Below are 19576 nucleotides of genomic sequence, written 5' to 3' on the forward strand. Positions count from 1 at the left end.
AAAAATACATTTAGAAAATAGTTCTAATATTAAAACGCAACCTAATTCGCTACAAAATTTCTAGTGAAAATGAATTTCGAAAGAAAAAAATAGATCCCGAATTAACAAACTTATATGGATAGATAAAACTATAAATCAGAGACTGATACGATATTAAAAAGTCCCTCTTAAATAGCTGAACCAACATATATAAAATTTGGGTCATACTAAACTCAAATTAAAAAATTCCTGCACCTACCATGTCCTTTTTCTTTTTAATTTGTACCTGCCTCCCCCTCTAGTTCCTCTTTGCTCTACTGGTCTTTTGAAAGATTCCGGACATGTTCTCAATCTTTTATCGGGATATACACCTAAGGAAGGGATGTGGTTAGTGACGGCAGACGTCACTTCGTTATACACGGTCATACCACATGATCAGGGTTTGGCTGCTGTTAAATTTATATTTGTGGTGAGATTCAAATTTTCCAAGCGGCCAAATTTCTTTCATTATGGAACTTCTCGCATTTGCAGCTTCACATAATTACTTTTCGTTTGATGACCAATTTTTTTCGCCAGGATAGAGGAGTGGCCATGGGGGCTAAATATGCCCCTAGTCTCGCTAATCTCTACATGGCCTGATGGGAGTAGGATGTCGTCTATGCCCAACAGAGACCTCGGGTGGTCCTTTGGGCAAGATATATAGAGGACATCCTCCTCCTGTGGGATGGTAGTGGTTCTGAATTGGCTCAATTTGTTCACTCTTTGAACATCAATACGAGAGGGATACATTTGAGTCCTGAAGCAAGCCGTACAGAGATTAATTTCATAGATCTTGGAGCGTTTGCTAACCAAAAAAAAAAACAGATCCTGTTCCCTTAGAATTGGCGACGGCGGCTGGTCGGCAAGCATATACAGCACAGTGCTTGTGCTCTGTCATTTGGTCCCCTGTATCGCCTGTAATACCTGTCTGATCCTGCCTGGCTAAGCCCTTCCCTTGTACTTTGACCACGATATATCAGGGCTGCCGCTGTCTTAAGTATGCGCCTTCATCATATGCTGACCTGCTCTGTCTCCTCCATCCTCTTTCTGCTCGTGTCCCCCCCCCCCCCTCCTGCTACTCTCATACTAAATATTAAATGCTCTCATCCCCTCTGTATTTGAACAATAAGTTCCCCTGTGTCTGTTATATCATAAATATATTTATCTGTACTGATAAGTGTCTTCCTGCGATCAAGTGACTCCTCGGCTCTCCTCCCCGGCTGACGCCCGATAGAACGGTCAGCCGGGCAGAGGAGAGAGGAGGCAAGAAGGAGGAAGATAGTGTGTTATCAGTGCAGATAAGCATATTTGTGATATAACACAGACACAGGGGAACTTTTTGTTCTAATACAGAGGGGATGGGAGCATTTTATACAAGTGGTTTAACAAGCACTTCAGCTTCGGAAGATTTTACCCCCTTCCTGACCAGAACACTTTTTACAATTTGGCACTGCGTCACTTTAACTGACAATTGTGCGGCCATGCAATGCTGTACCCAAACAAAATTTGCGTCTTTTTTTTTTTTTTTTTTTACGACAAATATAGCTTTCTTTTGGTGGTGTTTGATCACCTCTTCGGTTTTTATTTTTTGTGCTATAAGCAAAAAAAGAGCAACAATTATGAAAAAAATATATATATATTTTTTGCTATAATAAATATCCCCCAAATAATTTTTTTTAAAACACATTTTTTTCATCAGTTTAGGCCAATATGTATTCTACATATTTTTGGTAAAACAAAAATCGCAATAAGCGTATATTGATTGGTTTGGGCAAAAGTTATAGGCCCGGATTCACAAAGCACTTGCGCCGACGTATCTCGAGATATGCCGCCGTATCTATGCGCCGTCGTATCTATGCGTCGTGCCCACAAACTGAGATACGCCTAAAAAATAGGCTTCATCCGACCGACGTAACTTGCCGGCGTATCGTGGACGCATGTGGCGCTCCCATTGATTTCCTATTCAAATATGGAAATGAGGGAGATACGTCGATTCACGAAACTTACTTGCGCCCGGCGCATAATATACGCGCTTTGCGTAAGTCGTACGTCCGGCGTAAAGTTATTCCCCATATGAGGCGCAACCCATGCAAAGGTATGGACCAGGGAACGCAAGCCGTCGTATCTTTTGTCGTTTACGTTGTACGTGAATATGACTAGGTGTAGGTTACGTTCACGTCGTAGGCAGTGATCCGGCGTATCTTAGGGAGTAGTTCCGACGTGATTCTGAGCATGCGCACGGAATGCGTCCACGGGACGACGCATGCGCCGTTCATTATTCGTATCTTTATGGTGCTCGGCCCATCATTTTCATGGGGTCACGCCTCATTTGCATGACTCACGCCCACTTCCACTTACGACGATTTACGCATAAGAAACCCAGCGCAGATTTGGTGGCAAGTGCTTTGTGAATTCGGTGCTTGCCTCTCTGCGCTGCGTCGGCGTAGCGTAAAGAAGATACGCTACGGCGGCATAAATAGGCATTATTCTACTCCGACTCCTCGACTCCGACTCCACAGCACTGGTTAGCACGCCGTCCGTGCCCCGGGACAACGTCCGATTGTGATGAAACGCATCGGGTGGAGAGACGTGCTGACGTCATCGTGCTATTGCGATCCCGGAAGGACGGGCGTTTTCTTTAGCCAGCCGGCTTTTTATACATGCTGTTTTTTCATGCTCTTACGAGTAAGTGCATTACCTTATTTTATTAAATGTCATTTTTTATTTTTTTACACTATGGCGATTTTTTTTTTTTTTGGGTCACCTTTTTTGAGCCTACATATTAAATGAGATTGGCTCCTTTTTGGTGTAAAGACTTGGACCATCTGCCCTGCTCCACCATAAAAGATAAAGTTGTTAAGGATAAAAGCCTGGGTTGGGTATTAAGCCACAAGCGGCATAACGCTTGCCATCTGGTAAGTGTGCATTCTATGTGGTGGAGGTATTTGTCACGTTGTGCTTGTAAATCACTAACATCACACAAGGACTTTTTTTTTTTTTGGCCATCTGTGTCCCATTGGGCAGAGTTTTTCTTTCACTTCTTGTCCCATAGTCAAAACAGGAAGTGAGAGGCAATCCATTCAAAGTGAGGAAATCCCTGGTTGTCACCTGAACTAGTGAAGAGAAAGGATGAGTCTCCTTAATGGTTTTGATTTTTCTTTCCTTTGAATATGCAGCCTCTTCTTCCTTAGCAGTGATACACAGTAACATCCTTACACATTACTTATTAGGCCCCGTACACACGATAGAATCCATCCGCAGATAAATCCCAGCAAATGGGTTTCTGCGGATAGATCCTATGGTGTGTACACGCCAGCGGATCTGTTTCCGCGGAGAAATCTCCTCTGGGATGGATTCCAGCAGATCGGATATTTGCTGTGCTGCACAACAAATCCATCTGCTGGAATCCATTCCAACGGATGGATCCGCTCGTCTGTACAGACTTACCGGATCCATTCGTCCAAAGGGATTCCCCGCACGCGTCGTAATGAATTGACGCATGCGTGGAATTCCTTATATGACAGCGTCGCGCCCGTCGCCGCGTCATAATCGCGGCGACGGCGCGACACGTCATCGGCAGAGGATTTCCGCGCGGATTTCAATGCGATGGTGTGTACACTCCATCCCATCGAAATCAGCGGAAATCTTTGAGAGGATTTATTCGTGGAAACGGTCCGCTGGACCGTATCTGCGGATAAATCCTCTCGTGTGTACGGGGCCATAGAGTACGTTTTTCAGTGTAGCAACTAGCTGAAATTGGTGCACTGTCAAGATCGCCTTGTGGCTGGTAATTTAATAGGGTGAAATAATTAGGGTGAAGTATAGATGGGTACTAGAATCTATAATACTGTGATTAAAGTACAGCAAGTAAATCCAAAACCAGAACATTGAATTAAAATTATTCTACCTTCTATTTAATTAGATTTAGCAAAGTGTGCCATTTCCTTCGAAAGGGTTATTTTTGAATGCTATGTATCAAAGTACAAAACATTATTAATTGTGTGGTTTAGATCATGTGTTTTGTATTTCATCCATGTTAAGTGTTTTTGTAAGGTTTGTTAAACATTGTAAGTGACCGCATACAGCAGGGGTGCCCAACCAGTGGCCCAGGGGCCACATGTGGCCTTCTGATGTGGCCCGCAGCATTCGTCTATGGGATGGTGGTTTGGGAAGCCCAGATCGCAGTTTGCCAACCCGCCATTCCAGAGCATCAGTGTTGTGAATGAAGACCGTGGTAGAGGAAGCAGAGCTACATAAGCTGATGCTTCCTGTATAGCGCCGGTTCTTGTCACAAGTGGACTGATACCAAATGCACTCTGTTTTAACATGCAGGTTTGGTGTGCTTTCAGACAGTGCCCCACACCTGCAGGATATAATAAAAGTCTAGGGAAAAGTGCAGCTAACAGGTGCACTGCTCTGCACCCGCGGTGTGGGAAAACCACACGCATCAGTGTGAAAGCAGCCTTAGGTCCCTTTCTCACGATGAGTTCGATCGAATAGGACCCTCCATTCACCTTTATGAAGCAGCAGATGTAAACAGACTTGTGTCCGTTTACACCCGCCTACCTTCAATCCGATCCGCTAAACAAAAAAAACGGAAGGGCATCTGTCTCCTTCAATATGGCTGGATTTAATTGGCCCATATTGTGGCCCGCGCCCAATTACCAGGTCGCTTAAGTGGCCCTCGCACTTCAAAAGGTTGGGCACCCCTGGCATACAGTAATATGATGAGTACACCAAATTCACAAAACTATGGTGTTTGCATAAACATCTCAACCATGCAACATGTTTGCACATGCTTAGATAATAATTTACCATAGCCATCTGGACAGCAGCATATAAGCTTCAGTAATATGGTAATATTGGCACACAACAAAGATGGCAGTCACAATAAATTGCTCTCCATATTTTTCAAAGCCCATCGGCTTTCTGCTAACAACCTCCATTTTTATGAGGACTAAATGCCGCCATGTTCTCATTCTTCGAGGAAAACAGGAAATCCAATTCAGCTGAGTTATACTGTCACTTCCAGAGGGATTGGACTTTGGCAAACAAGAAAATTGTGGTCCAGCCCAGAATAACCCTTCCTACTCTGAGCATACCTCAAATTTTTTTATTTATTTTTTTGCTCTAGGAGGATGGACAATCTGATTTTTCTCCAAGCAAGTTTCGTATATATCTGCAGAGATGGTCTCTTGCAGCAGCTATTTAGATGGGCCTTTCAGAATCCTGAAATTGAAGGGCTATATCTGGACCCTGTTGGACTGGAAGTAGCAGGGCTAGCCAGGCATGTCACTGGGCTCTGCATTGTGGCACTTTTCATACCCCAGTTTACTGTGTTAGCCTTGGAGCACTCTCCAGGTCCAGAGTCCACAGCCCCAGGTGTGAACCTGTCTCTGAAAACTCACTTTGTAAATATGCTGTGCAGTCCTGAAAGCTAACTTGGTATTAGGTCAGCTGGAAACTCTTTCAAAAATCCCAGTTTATGCTGGTTTGCCACAGAAGGGGTTAGTGCTAAGGGATCAAGCATTGATGTCATCTGTTTTGTTAACGTCTGTTTGTAAGGACCCATTGACAAGTGATTGGAGGCCCTCTCTAGGAACTTGGTTCCCTCTGGCAGTCTCTGCACTGCAACCAGTGTTGGCTGTGATCTTAGTCTGCCAAACGCTGACTGGGCTAAGGCCATCAGAAGGGATTTTCTCACTATGGCAGTTTGTCCCTTTAATTATAGAGGGTTGGGAGCTCATGTCTGCATGTTTTGAACTGCCGCATAGGCGAGTTGTTGGAGGTCTTCCATATTCTTTACATTCGGAGTTTCCTGTCAGTTAACATGAGCAGGACTCTTGGCTAAAGTATTTGACTGCAGAATCGACATGCAAAAAGCCTTTGCTTGGAGGGGACGGTGCCTCTTTGGAGCTACCCTGAAGACCCTCAACAAGGATGTCACTAGGGAAGCACTACCCATCTGCTCCATCAAAACCTAGGGCTCAGTCTGGGATGGTTCACTCAACCTCGGAAACAAAGAGTAGTTCCTTTTTGTTACGCCCAGGCATCAACCTAAATAGCCAAGGCTAAGCCCAACTCCCAGACCTCCCTCAAACCCTAGACTTCCAGATCCCCTAAACCCTCAGATAAATCTTCAGTGTGAGGGGACTGCCTCCAAATGGGCTGGGGGATATTTGTTGGCCTTTGCAGACATTTGTATAGCCAGCATTGAGTGGGTGGTGGTTTCCAGGGGCTATAATCTAGAATTTTTACTCCCAGCCCTCTCCCTGGTTAATTTCTTCCAATCTAATTGTGTCAAATTTGCTGATGGAAGGTTAACAGCTTGATCTATGTCTTTCCTTCTTTGAAATAACTTGCATGAAAGGTCATTTGGGGATCCTCATATCTCCATACTGATCCAGGTGGATGCAGTAAATTGATCAAACTGCTGGTAGATGCTCTATGGCTACTTTCAGACAGCCTAAATCTTCTGACCCAAGGACATTTTACCATCCTGCTTCATGGCCAATGGCTTTAATGGCATATCTGTTGAAGCTTCGGTTCTGAGAATCGAAGGCATCTCTGAAATGGCGATCTCCACAATTTTCAAAGCTGAGAAATCTACATCCCACAAGGTCTGCCATCACTCATGGAAGGTTTACTTTGCTTGGTGCGAGACAAGTAACTTTTCTCCATGAAATTCTTTGTGGGACAAATGCTTGTCCAGCTAGGCCTGGCTCAATTAGCCCTTGCTCAATTAGCCCTTAATACCAATATGGGTCAGGTCTCTGCATCGGCAGTCATTTTCCAGCGACCACTGGCTTCCCATTCTTTGATCAAGATCTTTATACAGAATGTGACTCTCCCATTTAATCTGTGGCATCTGAATTGGGTTCAAAAGGCAGTTTTTGAAGTGCAGAGAAAACCAATCAGGGATAGCTGCTTTTCTACTCTAACTGAGCAGGTTGCATTTTTTGTTGCCTGGACAAAGCAAGTGTCTGATCTGGCAACCTTATTCTGTAAAGAACCCCTTTTGGTCTTACACAGAGACAAGGTGGTGGTGAGGCCCAGAACTACCTTCCCAAGATGGTTTTCAGCCTTTCACTGATGGTTCTCATATGGGGGATCCAACTTCACTTTCCACCATTTTTTCGGTTGCTTATGGTCTTAAGGGTTGGGTTCCACGCTTCCCTGTCAAGGCACACTCCTACTAGATCTTTGAGCACTTCTTGGGCTTTTTGGAATCTGGCAAACTGTTTTCCAGATTTGCAGGGCTGCCACTTGTTCTGCCTAGTGGATGTTCAGGTCTCATGTGATCCCAGCTTCAGGCGGCCCTTTCAGCTTCAGGCAGTTCCCCGTTCTGTTTGTTTTTTTTTCCCTCCGTATCATACTTACTGTTAAGAGTATGAGGCTGGCGTAAAATGATTTAATTTGCCAGTGTCCAATCCTCCTGTAAGCGACAGTATGACCTGACTGCATCTAAAATGCCTGTGTCCCTAAAAAAAAAAAATGGTTTTACACTAAGTACAAAAATCTAATTTTCCTGTGGCCCATATATGTGGGGAATTAAAGTGGAACTACTCCATGTGCAAAGTAAAAAATTACTTATGATGCAGTCTGTCAATAGCATTACACAGTAGACTTTGTTTTTCAGGGTCCACCCTGTAACAGCTTTATTACCTGTTGATCCTACCTACAAGTCTATTATTTTTCAACTTCCTTTTAACAGACCAAGCTGTTCAGAAAAGTGGCAGTTGCTCAGGTAGTGAGAGTGCTGTTGATTAAAGCAGTGTTCAGGGTGGCGTGTCGGACCATTGGAGATCTGGACCGCTAACCTGCTAATGTAAACAAACACCAGGTATTTCTAATCTGCTGGAAAAAAATTAACTTTATTTTAGTCAATGTTTTGGTATTTGAGAATTAATTACATCACTGTAAATTTAGATAGTGAGGTCATTGACAGCTTGCTTTAACGCTTTTTACTGCTGGTTAAGATGATGGCAACAAAAATTATGAAGTATGATCCTACCTTCCTCTTTCACAAAACACTGCTCTGAATTCCTGTGCATGTGGTTTTAGCCTTGCCTTCTTCATTTCTTATGGAATTACTAAGTGCACAGACCTCCATAAGCACTCCTTGTGCATAGACGGAGAGCACAAAGTTATCAGTTCACAAGATTTCAGGCAAAATCAATGGGTATTTTTTACATACCTCAAATAGATATTTTAAAAACCCTATTAACCACTTAAGACCCGGAGCAATATGCAGGTTAAGGACCTTGCCCCTTCTTGCGATTCGGCACTGCGTCGCTTTAACTGACAATTGCGCGGTCGTGCCACGTGGCTCCCAAACAAAATTGGCGTCCTTTTTTTCCCACAAATAGCGCTTTCTTTTGGTGGTATTTGATCACCTCTGCGGTTTTTATTTTTTGCGCTATAAACAAAAATAGAGCGACAATTTAAAAAAAAAAATGCAATATTTTTGCTATAATAAATATCCCCAAAAAAGATATAAAAAAATATTTTTTTCCTTAGTTTAGGCCGATACGTATTCTTCTACCTATTTTTGGTAAAAACAATAGCCATAAGCGTTTAACGATTGGTTTGCGCAAAATTTATAGCGTTTACAAAATAGCGGATAGTTTTATGGCATTTTTATTAATAATTTTTTTTTTTTACTACTAATGGTGGCGATTTTTTTTTTTGTGACTGCGACATTATGGCGGACACATCGGACAATTTTGACACATTTTTGGGACCATTGTCATTGTCACAGCAAAAAGTGCTATAAAAATGCATTGATTACTGTGAAAATTACAATTGCAGTTTGGGAGTTAACCACTAGGGGGCGCTGTAGGGGTTAAGTGTGACCTCATATGTGTTTCTTAGGGGGCGGGGCTGGACGCGTGACGTCATTGATCGTCTTTCCATATATCAGGGAACAGACAATGACAGTGCCACTGTGAAGAACGGGAAAGGTGTGTTTACACACACCTCTCCCCATTCTTCAACTCCTGTGACCGATCGCTGGACACCAGCGGCAATCGGGTCCCAAGCCCACGGTCACAGAGCTTCGGACGGGGCCGTGTCTGCGCGACCCACAGCTGGGCTCTTAAAGGCGACGTACCTGTACGTACCTGTTCCCAGCCGTGCCATTCTGCTGATGTATATGTGCAAGAGGCGGTCCTTAAGTGGTTAATGGTATATTTAATAGACCAAAAGGGAACAAATTAAACCCATTTTAATGGTATAGTACTATAGTTAGATTAAAAGCAAGCAAATAAGAGAAAGCAGTTGTTAGAAAATACAGTACATACACTTCAGAGAATGCTAGAGGCTTGGTTAACACTACTGTGACCTTCTGTGCGACTTCCTGACGATTTGCTGGCGATTTGACTAATATTTTGTCTGCATACCCGTACAAGACTTTGTCTTGTACAGGTATGCAGAGATAACAGCATACCCAAAAGATGCCATGCACTGCCTGGGTAATCTACCTGTAATGTCGGATCCAAATCGCATCAATATAGAGGAGGATCCGACTTGGGAGGCAAATTCCATTAAAGTCTTTGGGCACAAGTCGGACAGAAGTAGCCTTGAAGTTGGAGCAACAGTAGTGCTAATTAAGACAGCTCTCATTGACTTGCATGGGATTTCACATGTAATGTGACTTGGGGGTCTCACAAGTTGCAGCAGTGTGAACTGAGCCAGAGGGAATTGGTAAATAAATGTAACTTTCAGGAATAGCAAGTGCTGGTATCTTATGAAACAGGCTTGACCAGAAATGTATGGACTTGCACAGAGAACGGCAGGCACAATTATGATCTAAAAATGTGATTTATTAAGGACAATGGCAGTAAAACAATATAAAAAAAAAACATCCAATACACCAAAACCGCATGAACCGAATGAGTGAAAGTGATCCCAATAAATAAACTACCTAAACCAACTAAGCTAACTATATATAGATGGCAGGGTAAGGCTAATGCCGCATACACACCATCACTTTATGTGATGAAAAAAAAAACGACGTTTTTAAAAACGTCAATTTAAATGACCGTGTGTGGGGAAAACGTCATTTTATGTCTTGTGAAAAACGACAAAAAAAATGTGTTTTTTGTGTCAATTTAAATGATCGTGTGTGGGCAAAACGACGTTTAAAACAATGTTTTTAAACCCGCGCATGCTCAGAAGCAAGTTATGAAGCTAGCTTCAATGGAAAAGAGTGGTGAACGTAACCTCGCTTTGCTAGAGCATTTAAAAAAAACTATGGTGTGTAGGCAACGTCGTTTTTAAAAATGAAGTTTCAAAAACGTTGTTTTATTTCATGATTTAAAACATCGTTTTTTTTTTCATCACATACAGTGATGGTGTGTACGCGGCATAAGAGTAGTCAGTATCAGAGCTAAGGTCTTACACCAAAGGAAGATCAGGCAGAAGGAGCAGGGGACAAGCCAGGATAAGGAAAGGGAACACCAGGGCAGGAACAAGCAGGCTGGCCGGAGCCGTGAAGACGTCACTCCCAAGTGTGTGCGCAGGTTCTGAAGGAACCACACAGGTGCCAGTTCCTTCAGAGTGATTTCATGTCTGCATGTAATGTAAATATCCCGTAAGCCTAGGTTCACATTGCTGCAGGTTAGAAATCGTGCGAGTTCAAATGATTTCAACCTGGCAATGCAGTATGACTTCAGCTGCAATTTTACAGACATCTGTGCAGTTCCTGCACAGACGTCTATACAAAAATCGCACTCCGAATGCGCCAAAAGTAGTACAGGAACTACTTTTGGGAACTGGTGTGGCGCCACAAAGTCTGCGCCGCACCAATTCGGAGGATGCCATTGCTGACAATAGCCACCGATTTGGCAAATCGCATGCTAAATCATACCAATGTGAACCTAGGCTAAATGGTGCACGTTTTAGAAGATATTTACACTACCTATAGGTAAGCCTTATTATAGGCTTACCTATAGATAAAAGTCAGTAAAGGACGTTTACTTCCTCTTTAACTGTTGCTTATTCCAATACACGTTAGAGTTATTGAGGCTAATATACTGTAGTTGCTAATATGCTTTGCCTCTAGTTGCCAATCTATAAATCTCTGTTTATTGCAATAACAAACATGAGTGTGCAATCATGTAAAAAAATTCTTAAATCCTTATAGGCTTACCTGTAGGTATAAATCAAAAAGAGGACTTCACTACCTTTTTAAGGTAATCACTGTAGTAGTAACTCACAATATTCGTTATAAATTATACTTTACCGCATGAATGATCTTTAAATGCCATAATAATAAAGAACGGTCTCTTAATATGGTAAACAAAAGTATAATATACTTGGAAATTTGCAGGTTGCAAATTGTATGTGCATTAAAATTGTGGCTCTATTTTTTTATTTATTTTTTTTCTATTGAGACAAAGGAAATTATTAGCATTATCTGAATCTGGAAAAACAATATACAATTGGAACATAACCACTTGTCTATCACTGCTGATCATGGGGCAGATTCATCAATAGATACGCCGGCGGATCTCCTGATCCGCCGTCGTATCTGTGAGACCCGACGGTCGGATCTGTGAGATCCGACTGTCGGAGCTATGCGACTGATTCATGAGAATCAGTTCCGCATAGATCTCCCTTAGATCTTAGGCTGTAATCTCCCGCCGGCCGCTAGGTGTCGTCGCTATTTTTTACACGTCGCATATGCAAATGAGGAAAACCGCCGATTCACGTCCGTACGCCCGCCCGTCGCTCTTTTTCCAAGTCGTTTGCGTTCGGCTTTTTCCGGCGGATAGCTACCCCTGCTAATATGAGGGGTAGCTAATGTTAAGTATGGCCGCCGTTCCCGCGCCGAGATTCAAAATTTTTACGTCGTTTGCGTAAGTCCGTCGGGAATCCCGATGGCCGCAATTGACGTACCCGCCGCTAACAATGACGTCCTAGCGACGTCATTTGGAGCATGCGCACTGGGCTTTTTCGCGGCGGCGCATGCACAGTTAAATCGGCGCAGGAAGGCGCCTGATTTAAATCGTACACTCCCCCTAGCCGCGGAATTTGCATTCCGCCAGGGGGAGTTAGGATCCGACGGTGCAGTTTGCGAGGTAAGTGCTTGGTGAATCATGCACTAGCTTTGCTAAATTGCACCGGTGGATCGTAAACCAGGTAGATCTAGCGGATCTAAAGATCCGCAGATCTACATGAATCCGGCCCCATATATTGAAGCTGAGAGACTGGAATTTTAAACACTGTCCCTGCTGCTTTGGGAGATGGGAGTGTATTTAAGTTTTGTTCAGCTGGTGTTGAGCCGGTGGAAGTGATTCAGGTATGTGTATTATGTCACTGCTGAGTTTGGTTGTTACTTTCCCCAGCTGCTGTGACCAGGGAAAAAGGTAATGGAGCATGTCTAAGGGAATGTTTGACCATTTTTTCAGAAGCGCATTAGTGAGCTGAGGCACTGATGTTGGACGAGAAGGCCTGGCTCGCAGTCTCTGCTCTAATTCATCCCAAAGGTGTTCTATTAGGTTGAGGACTCTGTGCAGGCCAGTCAAATTTCTCCACCCCAAACTTGCTCATCCATGTCTTTATAGACCTTGCTTTGTGCACTGGTCCAAATCCATTTGGTGGAGGGGGGATAATGGTGTGGAGTTGTTTTCAGGGGTTGGGCTTGGACCCTTAATTCCAGTAACGGGTACTATTAAGGTGTCAGCATACCAAGACATTTTTGGCAATTTCATGCTGACACCTTGGTGGGAACAGTTTGGGGATGGCCCCTTCCTGTTCTGACATGACTGCGCACCAGTGCACAAAGCAAGGTCCATAAATACACGAATGAGCGAGTTTGGGGTGGAGGCACTTGACTGACCTGCACAGAATCCTGACCTCAACCCGATAGAACACCTTTGGGTTGAATTAGAGTGGAGACTGCGAGCCAGGCCTTCTCATCCAACATCAGTGCCTGACCTCACAAATGCGCTTCTGGAAGAACTGTCAAATATTCCCATAGACACACTCCTAAACTTGTGGACAACCTTTCCAGAAGAGTTTAGGCTGTTATAGCTGCATAGGGTGGGCTAACTCAATCTTAAACCCTACCGACTAAGACTGGGATGCCATTGAAGTTCATGGGCCGGATTCAGATACAATGGCGTATCTGTCCGGCCCGCGTAACGTATCTCCGATACGTTACGCCGCTCTAACTTTGGGCGCGAGTTCTTTATTCACAAAGAACTTGCGCCCTTAGTTACGGCAGCGTAACGTATGCGTTGCGGCGTAAGGCCGCGTAATTCAAATGGGGATGTAGGGAGCGTGTTTTATTTAAATTATGCTTGACCCCGCGTATTTGACGTTTTTTTTAACGGCGCATGCGCCGTTCTTGAAAACATCCCAGTGCGCATGCTCGAAAATCCGCCGCAAAACGTCATTGCTTTCGACGTGAACGTAAATTACGTCCATCCGTATTCGCGAACGACTTACGCAAACGACGTAAAAAATTCAAAACTCGGCGCGGGAACGACGGCCATACTTAACATTAGCTACCCCTCATATAGCAGGGGTAACTATACGCCGGAAAAAGCCGAACGCAAACGACGTAAAAAAAAAAAGCGCCGGGCAGTCGTTCGTTTCTGAATCGGCGTAACTCCTCATTTGCATATTCCTCGCGTAATAATACGGAAGCGCCACCTAGCGGCCGGCCTGGAATTGCAGCCTAAGATCCGACGGTGTAAGTCACTTACACCTGTCGGATCTTAGGGATATCTATGCGTAACCTGATTCTATGAATCAGGCGCATTGATACAACCGTCGGAACTCAGAGATACGACGGAGTATCAGGAGATACTCCGTCGTATCTCTTTCTGAATCCGGCCCCATGTGTGTAAAGTTCATGTGTGTAAATACTTTTGACAATATAGTGCATCTGCAGATGGGCTCTGCTCTCTTCTTCAGAGTGAGGTTTTCTTCCGAACCGAGGTTAACAAAGCAGGACAAGCAGTAGGATCCCACACTTTAAGAAGTGTTGGATTCCTTTTATCAATGTAGAACATGTCAATAAAAGGTGTGGATCAGAAAACAAGTTTGGACACGTGTTTCGCTGCATTGAAACTACCTCAACTAAAGAAGGCTGGGTTCACACTTTAACACACATTATTGCAATGTATGTTAAAGCGGAGGTCCATCTTTAAACAAAAAATTCTCTTTCGTTCATTGACGGACACAGCACTTTCAATCTTGACCTTAGGTTATATCGCCTCCTTCTTGACTAGGCAGAACATGTAAAAATGGCAAAACTGCACAGTACCGCCCAGAGGGCGGTCCTACTGGCTATAACCCCTCACACTGCATCCAGCAGCTCAGTTTTTTTCTGCCTAGTGTAGAAGGACCTGGCTCCCGGTGGGGACCATTGGTCCTGGTGATTTTTTTTTTTTTATTTCATTTTTTCTGCCGATTCCTGTGATCTACTATCAACAGCCGGGCTGGGTGATAGGCTGAATAATATAGATCCTGGTAGTCTCCCAAGTCCGGCGATCGAGCGTGAGCAGGCCTTATCTACATGCTGGGTCGGCCACGACATTCCCCATCATCCAGGGGTGGCCTGTGAGCTATATGACTGGGCCACTGCTATCTGTGTAAGTGTGCTGTGACCAACAGCCACCCCATACCGCTTGGGTCATAGGTCTGTCAGGGGAATACGTCCAGCAATCCCCACAGGATGGGTAAGTATGGTTCCACCTGTCCCGGCAGGATGGAGCAGCTGGGCATTCCTTGGGAGGTCAACTAAGGGGGTCTCTCACTCTCCCTTTCTTCTCTCCCTGTCCTTTTCCCTCCTCCCCGAGCTTGGGCCACTGTTTGACTGGTGGGGGTCCTCCGGGGTGGGGGGCTCCGAGTCCTGGCAGGGGGCTGCGCTGGGGTTTGGTGGTCCTTCCCTGTTTTTTTTACATTGTGGGGTGTTCTAGTGTACTTGTGTGCAGGCCGCTGTGCCGGTCAGAGCGGTCGCATCCATTTTGGTGTGGTTTTAGTAGGGGAAGGCTGGCAGCCATTTTCCCAGAGCCCGCGGGCGTTCCTGATGCGGCCGGCAGCCATTTTCTTGTGGTTTGTTTTACCTCTAGCGCTTGGACTGTTTGTCTGGAACGGTGCGAATTGCACAGAACGCCTCGTGACTGACACAGGGGAGGACGGCAGCGCAGTGTCTAGGTCAGGGTGGTAAGTCCTGCCTCCCCCGCAGGACTTACCACCCTGACCCAGACACTGTGCTGGGCCTTAGTCTGTGGCAGCTAGGAGGGTGGATTTTTTTGGCTTACCTAGGCACCTATCGGGTGTCAGGCGAGTGTGGGTCAGCATGGCGTCGGACATCCCTGTGGTGGTAACCGGTTCCCCTGCACCTGCGGTGCCTATGGACGCTTTGTAGGCGGTCCTGGAGTCTTTCGTTGCCAGGATGGAAGCGGCATGCAGGCGCAAGTGAGGTAAAAATCTACGGCTGCATGAAGGTTTGCCCCCGCCCGGCTCTCGGCTGGGGGGGTCGCCTTCGGGAGTTTGCAGCTCAGTGGACCTCCCTCCTTTCCGACCAGTGGGTTTTGCGAAGTGGTGTCATCAGGATACAAGAGTTTCTTGTCCGCCAAACAGGTTTTTTCCCTCCAACCTTCATCATCTTCTGGCGTGTCAGGACACCCTGTTTGGGGCAACGCAAGACCTGCTGAGGCGCAGGGTGATTCTACTCCAATCTGTTTGTAGTCCCAAAGAAGGATAGGGTCTGTCCGATCCTGGATCTCAAGGCCCTCAACTGCTTTGTAAAAGTACAAAGGTTCAGGATGGAATCAGTTCGCTCTGTGGTCGCTGCACTCCATCCGGGGGATTTTCTGGCATCCTTGGAAATCAAGGACGCATACTTGAATGTTCCCATATGTGTCAGGCATCAGAGGTTTTTGCGGTTTGCGGCCGGGGACGACCACTACCAATTTATAGCTCTCCCTTTTGGCCTGGCATCGGCAAGGTGCTCTCCCCGATTCTGGCTTTTCTGAGACGGCGAGAAATCGCAATCGTGGGCTACCTGGACGACCTCCTTCTGAGAGCAGCTTCCGCCTCAGAATTAGAGGAGGAGGTGGCGATAGCCAGTCGGACTCTTTGGGAGTTTGGTTGGGTACTGAACCTCCAGAAGTTGGTGTTGGTGCCGACTCAACGCCTGGAGTACCTGGCTTTGATTCTGGACTCCTCAGAGGCGAGAGTTTTTCTCCCTTCGGACAAGCTGCAGACTCTTCAGGCTGCGGTGAAGCTGTTGGCGTCCCGCAGGTGGTCTTCACTGCGCTTTTGCATGCGAGTCCTGGGTCTCATGGTGGCCACTTTCGAGGCGGTACCGTATGCTCAATTCCACCCTTGAGTCTTGCAAAAGGAGATTCTGTCCAAATGGGACAGGTCTTCGTTGTCTCTGGATTATCAGATTTGGATGAGCCACCTAGTCAGGGAATCCCTGGTCTGGTGGCTGAGGTCTCTGGCCCTTCAGTCCGGGAGGTCGTTCCTTCCTTCCTCATTGGACGGCGATCACGGCGGATGCCAGCCTGACCGGTTGGGAGGGTGTTTTGGGCGTACAGTTGGCACAGGGTCGCTGGACGCAGGAAGAATCCCGGCTGCCAATCAATGTGCTGGAACTTCGGGCGATCAGGCAGTGCCTCTCCACATGGTCACGGAGGCTGCAGGGATGCCCAGTAAGGATCCAGTCGGACAATGCCACTGCGGTGGCGTATGTCAACCATCAAGGAGGAACGAGGAGCACTGCTGCAGCATTGGAGGTCGCTCACATCCTGCGGTGGGCAGAGCGATGCGTGCCGGCTCTATCGGCCGTGTACATTCCTGGTGTAGAAAACTGGCAAGCAGACTACCTAAGTCGTCAGATGCTGGACCAAGGGAAATGGTCGCTACATCCGGATGTATTTTGACGCCTTTGCCTGAAATGGGCCACGCCAGATGTGAATCTCCTGGCTTCTCCACTCAATCGGAAGGTATTGAGGTTTGTGACCAGGTTCAAAGATCCCAGGGCGGACGCGGCAGACGCGTTGGTAGCTCCATGGGGGTATTATCAGCTGATTTATGCCTTCCCCCCCACTAAAACTTCTCCCTCGTCTGCTTCGCAGAGTGGAGACCGAGGGGATTCCCTTGATTCTAATTGCCCCAGATTGGCCTCGGCATCCCTGGTACGCCGACATAGTTCAGATGGTGGCACATGTTCCTTGGCAACTGCCGATGCGAGAGGACCTTCTGTCGCATGGTCCTATGCTTCATCCTGCTTTACAGTCACTGGCTTTAACGGCATGGCTGTTGAAAGTCAGACCTCGGTCCCTTAGCACCTGTCGGATTCGGTAATCTCAACCATGCTGAGGGCACGGAAGTCATCTTCTCTGAAGATTTATCATTGCACGTGGAAAGCCTACATCTCTGTGTGAGGAGATGGGGTGGCGTCCGCGTACATATTCGGTTTCCAGGATCCTGCTATTTTTGCAGCGGAGAGTGGATTAAAAACTTGCCTTAAGCACCATTAAGGGGCAGATATCAGCCTTGGCTGTCTTTTTTCAGCGACCCCTGGCGACCCATTCATTGGTGAGTACGTTTGTGCAAGGGGTTCTACATGTGGCCCCTCCGGTTTGGCCACCGCAGCCTCCGTGGGATTTAAATCTGGTGCTCTCTGCGCTTCAGAAACCGCCGTTTGAGAACATTAGGGAAATCCCCCTATTGACACTCTCTCAGAAAGTAGCCTTTCTGGTGGCGATTACATCTGCCAGGAGGGTTTCTGAGTTGGCGGCCTGGTCTTGCAAGTCCCCCTACTTGATCCTCCACAAGGATAAGGTGGTGCTACGCCTGCAGCCTTCGTTTCTTCCAAAGGTTGTTTCAACGTTTCATCTAAATGAGGACATTGTGCTTCCATCCTTGTGTCCTCGGCCGTCGAATCCTAAAGAGGTTGCTTTGCATTCCTTGGACGTGGTCAGGGCTCTGAGGGTGTATCTGTCTGCTACGGCTCTGTTTCGGAGATCAGATTCACTGTTTGTGTCGGTAGCTGGTCAGAAGAAGGGCCTGGCGGTCTCGTCGGCCACCATTTCTCTGTTGATTAGACAGATCGTGATCCAGGATTGTGCCTTAAAAGGGCGGGCGCCTCCCTTTCCTGTCACAGCAAATTTGACCAGGGCAATTGGTGCCTCCTGGGCTTTCCGATATCAAGCATCAGTTTCCCAGGTGTGTAAGGCAGCGACCTGGTTGTCTGTTCACACTTTCACTAAATTTTATAAGGTTGATGTGAGCGCATCTGCGGATGCCTGCTTTGGCCGCAAGGTTTTGCAGGCGGCTGTTTTAAGGTTGCAACTCCTTCATTGAGAAGCTCTGGTTGTTATGGGTGGAGTTTTTTGTTGCTATTCCCACCCCTCATTTTTTTTACACTGCTTGGGGACATCCCCAAGGTCAAGATTAAAAGCGCTTTGTCTGTCAATCAGCGAAAGAGAAAATAGGATTTTTGTTCTCACCGTAAAATCCTTTTCTCTGACGTTCATTGATGGACACAGCACCCACCCTTCCTTTGAGTTATAGCCAGTAGGACCGCCCCCTGGGCGGTACTGTGCAGTTTTGCCTAGTCCTCTCCTGAAGGTGGCAATATAACCTAAGGTCAAGATTGAAAGTGCTGTGTCCGTCAATGAACTTCAGAGAAAGAGGTTTTACGGTGAGTTCAAAAATCCAATTTTTTTTTAAAAAGTCAGCAGCTACAAACACTGTAGTTGCTGACTTTTATTAAGCACACTTACCTATCCAATGTGCCTGCGATGTTGGCCGCCCGAGGCCGATCCAACAATTGTGGCAAGTCCTGGCGCCGCCATCCTTATTAAGGGAAACAGGCAGTGGAGCCTTGCAGCTTCACTGCCCGTTTCCTACTGCGCATGCACGAGTCCCACGGCGCTTTGTGAATGGGCGGTGTGTCCCAGGAGGCAACACAAGGAGAACGCGGAACAATTTTTTGGCGCCTTTTTGGCTTCTTTTTTTTTTTTAGGGCGGATCTCCGCTTTAAATGTATTAACGCATGACAGTGGCATTCACTTTGCATGCACATGTGTTGTCTAGCATTGCATTTCCAAAACTCCTGCATGTTCTGTTTTATCTTAGTTTTTTTGGTGTATTTCCAGCCCTTTCGTTTTAAAAGGGCTACTTTATCACAATGCATATTAGCAGTACAGGTGACAGTGCCTGTTAAGAGGTATGTTCAGATTCTCATACCTTTCAGGTTGGTTATATACAAAAATATTTGACAAAATGAAGAAGTGGATCAGGCTGGTGACCTACATCAGTAAGGTAATCGGAGCTTGCGTGCAAAGTTTCAAGATGGATACAAAGGTCTTTTAGTAAAACCAGTTTAAAGACTTACAAAATAGAAGACTAATGCACATTTAAATCTCTATCTGCCCACATGTGCCTCCATGTTCAGCAAACATGCAGGTCCAGCAATCAAATGTTCACTTTCTGTATCATTTAAGAGTATGTTAATGAAGTTGTTAACCTCTTCCTGCCCGTCCTGGCATTCTACCTAAAAGTTCTGAATGCTCAGGGGTTAGGA

The 19576-nt window shown here is 45.9% G+C and overlaps 1 protein-coding gene across 1 annotated transcript in view; it reads left to right on the top strand.

The window, feature by feature from the left end:
* Positions 1-19576, top strand: part of ACIN1 (apoptotic chromatin condensation inducer 1) — a 127187-nt gene that overhangs the window by 82612 nt on the left and 24999 nt on the right. Inside the window, 1 exon segment of the mRNA XM_040322561.1 lies at positions 1272-1281. Within this exon segment, the coding sequence (XP_040178495.1) occupies positions 1272-1281 (10 nt within the window).

The sequence above is a fragment of the Rana temporaria genome, chromosome 1 (genome assembly GCF_905171775.1).
Source record: "Rana temporaria chromosome 1, aRanTem1.1, whole genome shotgun sequence".
Classification (NCBI taxonomy): Eukaryota; Metazoa; Chordata; class Amphibia; order Anura; family Ranidae; genus Rana; species Rana temporaria.